Source organism: Equus asinus, chromosome 26, assembly GCF_041296235.1.
Source record: "Equus asinus isolate D_3611 breed Donkey chromosome 26, EquAss-T2T_v2, whole genome shotgun sequence".
NCBI classification, from domain to species: domain Eukaryota; kingdom Metazoa; phylum Chordata; class Mammalia; order Perissodactyla; family Equidae; genus Equus; species Equus asinus.
Genome location: NC_091815.1, coordinates 34,633,404 through 34,638,869, shown reverse-complemented (window position 1 = coordinate 34,638,869; position 5,466 = coordinate 34,633,404). Strand labels below are relative to the sequence as shown.

Genomic DNA, 5,466 nt, shown 5'->3' with positions numbered 1-5,466 from the left:
ATCCTTCACTATTAATTTCTAATTTTGAATGTGGCCTGGATTGCTTCTGCTCTTGAGAATTGAGCCGTGCTGTGTTTGTGACCTAACGCATGGTCCATTTTAGTCGGGGAAAAAAGAATATCAAGGCAGGAGCCTGATTTTTTTTTTTAATGCTATCAAGTTCATTATTGCAACAACTAGGAAATTTGAATATGGACTATTTATTAGATAGTATCAATATTAAAGGTCTTGAGGGTGGTAATGATACTAGGGTTGTACAGGGAAAACGGCCATGTTCTTAGGAGACACAGATTAAAGAATTCGTGGGTGAAATATCGTGATGTGTGCACCTACTTTCAAAAGGTTCAAAGATTTCTAGAGGTTCATCTTATGATTGGGCTCATCGAGTGATAGTAACTGTGTAGGGGGCTCCGTCCCTCAGCCTCCCAGACATCTGGGATCCTGATCTGCTCATCATGATGGATGTACCATGGTATGTACACCTGTGTGTGGAGAGATGATGGATGGATGGATGGATGGATGGATGGATAAAGGGTGGAAGAGAGAGAGAGATACACAAATAAGGAGAAAGAGAGAAGGAGAGAGAGAAACTAAATATAGGGGATACAGGGGTGAGCAAATATTAGCATTTGATAAATTTAGTTGGAAGGTACACTGTATTATTCTTGTAACTGTAGGTTTGAAATGTTTCCAATGAAAAACCTGAGAGGGAAAAAAAGGCAAGGCAGAAAAAGGTTTACAATAAAAGTTAGGAGAGAGGTTATCTTTGAAGGAAGAGGAGAGGTTGGGAGGGGGTGCTGAGGTGGCTGACAGTGTTCCGCTCCATGACCTGGTTAAGCTGCATGGTGTTTGCCCTGTGATAAATCAATGAGTTCCTCGAATTGTTCAGAATGTGGGTTATATGGAATGATTTTTAAGTTTCAAAAATATCATCAAAGCCGATTCAAGGCAACCTAAATGCTCATCGGCGGGAGATCAGTGAAATCCCTCTGTACACGGTACATCCAGACGGGGAAACACTTGTCCGCCAGCACTGAAAAATAATATGGCAAACCTCTTATAGGCAACCACCTCCAAGATACACTCTTAGTAACACGCACACACGATGTAGGATCATGTAAATGGCATGCTCTATTTCAGTCTAAAATGCTCATGCATGCATAGGCTATTGGGAAGGATCCACAGGAAACTGATGACAGACTCTAGTGAGAAGAAGTCGGAATTTCAGGGTCTGGAAAGATAGAATCATTTTCTCTTTACCAGGTGTCTATCTTGTTTTAACGTTTTTGTTCTTTAGTAAACCACTTTTCCCAGCTTATTTTTTTAAGGCGCCTCTATTCTTCGTTGATACTCAGTCATCATATCATTTCAGCCTCTCTGCATCTGTGAAAGATGAAAGCATTTGGCCCTGGTTTACAGAGTCGAGAGAATCAAGGCTCCGAGAGGGGAGTTCTCAGGGCTCATCACAGCGGGACCAGAACTGCCTTTTCAGATTATGAACAAGTAGCAGATAGCTTTTGGTTTGGATGAAAGTTCTTCTCTGCCTCTGCCTAGAACTAAGGAAATGGTCCACTGTGACCAGGAACCACCAGGATTTCTGTCCCCGGGAAGGAGTGCTTATTGCATGCTTCCACAGGGCTTCTGTGGGTTTAAGATAACAGGAAACCTGACTCCAAATGGCTTTGACAATAAGGAGATGTATTATGTCACTTCACACAAGGTCGACGGCCAGTAAAGTATAGATTCAGCTACTATAACAGAGACACAAAATAGCAGTGGCTTCGATGAGCTAGAAATTGAGATCTCTCTCTTCACAGCCTGGGTGTAAGCATTCCACGACTAGTATGGGTTCACGGTCACTTTCCACATGGCACGCCACCGCAAGTGCTGTGGCAGATTGCAAAAGTGGCCCCAGTTCTGCACACCTTCCCGTGTCTATGCTCCTTTGCAATGTCACTTTTCAGATTTTCCCACCCAGCGGTGGAATCGATTTCCCCGCCCCTTGAAACTAGTCACATGGTGTAAAGTGTCAAGTCTATGTCTCATGTGTCCCCTCTTGGTCTTGGAGCCCTCCCCAGCCACCATGTGAACATGCCCCAGTCAGCCTGCAGGACGGTGAGAGCTACATGGCTCAGTCAATCCCATCACCCCAGCTGAAAGCAAGTCGCCCCACCCAGAAGTCGAGTTGCTTAGCTGACCCAAAGACGATGCATGAGGAAGCCCAGCCAAGACCAGCTCAAATTGCTGGCTCAAGAAATCAGACAAGGTTATGGTTTTAAGGGTCTAAGTTTTAGAGTGTTTGTTACGCAGCAGAAGCTAACTGTTACAGCTGCATTCTAGACGATGCAAAGGGGGCAATGGAGAAAGAGGGCAGGCCCCTTTCCCTTTAAGGGCACTTCAAGGAAGTTACATTGATTACTTCCATGCACGTCCTATTGGCCAGACCATAGTCACATGGCCATACCTCATTGCAAAGGACACTGGGAAATGTAGTCCTTGAAGCCAGCCTAGAGAAGAGGTTGCAGATTAAGCAGGAATTTTCCAGCTTCCACCTGAAGGTCTCCGTCATCCCCCAGGGGCTTCACCTCGGGGACAGACTGGCTGAGAAATCCCTCCTCACTAAAACGCCCTGGCCAGGGCAGAAGGCAAAGACTGGAAAAGCTTTCCTTGGAAATCTCTGCCAATGAAGACATAGAGGAAAGCCTTGAGGCAGCTGTTGAAACAGCCCGGGGAGAAGGTAGCCCAGAGGATGAGCAGCATCGTGGGGTCACGGGACTTCTTTAGCACCAAAAATCGCCCCAATTGGACCTAAAGCACCAAGTTAACCAGAAACCAGAAGATGAAGAAGGCGCTAACCAACACCAGCAGCTACCTCGCCCGCCGGCCGGCGTGGACCCAGCCCTCCTGCCGGAGCGTGGTGTGGACGAGGTGGCACAGGTGCTGATGATGGCCAGGGGCGCCGAGAAGCCCAGCAGGAAGTGAATGATGGTCACTGCCAGGAGCCACACGCCGACAGCCAGCCAGGTGTCTTGCTGCACAGTGTGGTGATTTTGAGCCCAGAGGGGGCAGAGGATAGAGATGCAACGGTCAACAGAGATGAAGACCAGGAGGCAGATGCTGGGAAAGAAGGTGAAGGCCAGGGAGAGGTTGCAGGTCAACTCACTGAAGGGCCACTGGCCGGAGGCTATGTTGTATATGGCAACGGGCAGGGACCATGAGACAGTGAAGCTGGCAAGGGCCAGGTTGAAGGACCAGATGGTGGTGACAGGGCGAGCCATGTGGAAGGCAGTCATCCCATTGACCACTATGCCAACCACAAAGGACACAGACAGGATGGCTGCGGTCAGCTGGCGGAGGCACGCCACCTCCTGAGGTGGGCAATTGGAAGCAGAGATAAGGTAATATATAATAAGGTAAGATAATGACCACATGTCAGAGCCACAGGCTACCTTTCAGAGCCCGTGGGCCCCTCTAAGACCCCTTCGTTGATTTCTCTATTCAGTATCTTTTGGTTGAGCGCTTGCTATGTCTCTCTAATATTGTTCTAGGCACTGGGAGTGAGTCATGTGACAAAACAGACCCTCATGAAGCTCACATCCCAGTGGGGGAAGTCAGATGGGAAACATAATGCCTATAATAAACAAATCCACGATAACTGCTTTAGAAGATTACAAAATAATACAAAATTAAAAGGAGGGGCCTCTGACTTTGGGTTATGTCAGAGTAGGTTTGTCAGACAAATAGTCTGGCGGATAAAAAATTATAAAATTGGAAAAATATAGTAAAAACGAATTCACTGTTCAAAGACATTGGAGAGTGATCAAAATCAAGCAGAAACTGAAGATGAGTGTACCCCTGAGGGGGGAGCTGCCCGGGGTCAGAGCTGTGAGTCTGTCCTCTGGGCGTCGGCTCTGTGCCCTTGCTGCATCCTCACTGGCTTGAGGTGTGAGAGGAAAGAGTTAGAAGCTGACAGATCAGCCAGAAAGACAGTGAGAGAGGAGGAAATTGTGGGAGGGAAGGAAGCCCCAGAGAAGGTAAATTTAAAAATCTGCATATAAAATCCATCCAAATCCTTGGCTGACTAGATTATTGCTGTTCGGAGGGGACCCGGGACACCTGGTGAAAAAGCGACAGCTGGAATCTGAAAGAACTGAGCAGACCTTTCAGCTGTCACCCACCGCAGAGAGTACAGAGCTTGGAGTTGGAATCCAGCTGACTTAACTGCCTCCCAGAACAAGACACACACTCTTCAGAGGAACATAACACAATGCAGGGTCTCTACAGTATATCAGGCATAGTGGCCAGTATCCAGTTAAAAACCATTACACATGTGAAGTAACAGGAGAGTATGAACCACAGTCAACAAAGAAAGCAGTCAATGGAAACCAATGCCAAGATAACACAGGTATTGCAATATGCAAAAATGTTAAAGCTCCTAATACAAATGTGTTCAAAGACTTAAAGGAAAAGATATGCACAATTAAAGAACAGTTAGGCAATCCTAGTAGGAAAGAGAAGCTATGAAAAAAGAGTCAAGTGGAAATTCTAGAGCTGAAAAATACAACAATCGAGGTGAGAATTTCACTGGCTGGGCTTCACAGAAGGTTGGACATGAAACCAGTGAACTTGGAGATAGACCAACAGAAATTATCCAACCTGAAGAACAGACAGAAAAACATTTTTAAAAAGTGGCTGAACCTCAGAGACCTGTGGAATAATATCCATCAATCTACCCTACCACTAGGTGGAGTTTCAGAAGGGAAGGGAAAGAGAATGAGACAGAAAAGTATTTGCAGAAATAATGGCCCCAAATTTACCACGTTTGGTGAAAGATATTAACTTACAGATCCAAGAATTTCAACAAACTCCAAGGAGGATAAATACAAGAAAATCACACCCAGGAATGTTATTATCAAACTGTTGACATCCAAAATTAAAGAAACAATCTTAAAAGCAGCCAGAGAAAAATGACACATTATGTGCAAGAGAACAATGAGGTGAATATCAACTGACTTCTCACCACAGAGCAGGGGAGGCCACGAGACAATGGAACGGTATCTCTAAGGTGCCGAAAAAAGATGAAATCTGTCGATCCAGAATTTTGTAACCTGTGAAAACATCCTTTGAAAACGAAGGTGAAATAAAGACATTTTCAGACAGACTACATCTGAGATCATTGGTTGCCTGCAGACCACAAGAAATGCTAAAGGAAGTCCTTTAGGCTGAAAGGAAATGACACCAAATGGTAACTCATACACGCAGAGAGAGGAATGAAGATGGTTAGAAAAAAATTTCTAATTAAGGTAAGGGAATTGGGAATATGGGGGATGAGGCAGAAACAGGCTGCTTATAGTATCAAAGAGAGTGGTCAGGGAAGACCTCATTAAAAATGTGACATTTGAGCCAAGATTCGAAGGAGGTGAGGATGTGAGCTATGTGACCATCTGGAGGAAAAGGATTGCATGC

The 5,466-nt window shown here is 45.5% G+C and overlaps 1 protein-coding gene across 1 annotated transcript; it reads right to left on the bottom strand.

The window, feature by feature from the left end:
• Positions 1–2,619: 2,619 nt before the first annotated feature.
• On the bottom strand, positions 2,620–3,431 carry GPR32 (G protein-coupled receptor 32). The gene is given in 2 exon segments (XM_014863303.3): positions 2,620–2,933; positions 2,936–3,431. Coding segments are annotated over 2 exon segments (810 nt in total).
• Between the last annotated feature and the right edge of the window lie 2,035 nt (positions 3,432–5,466).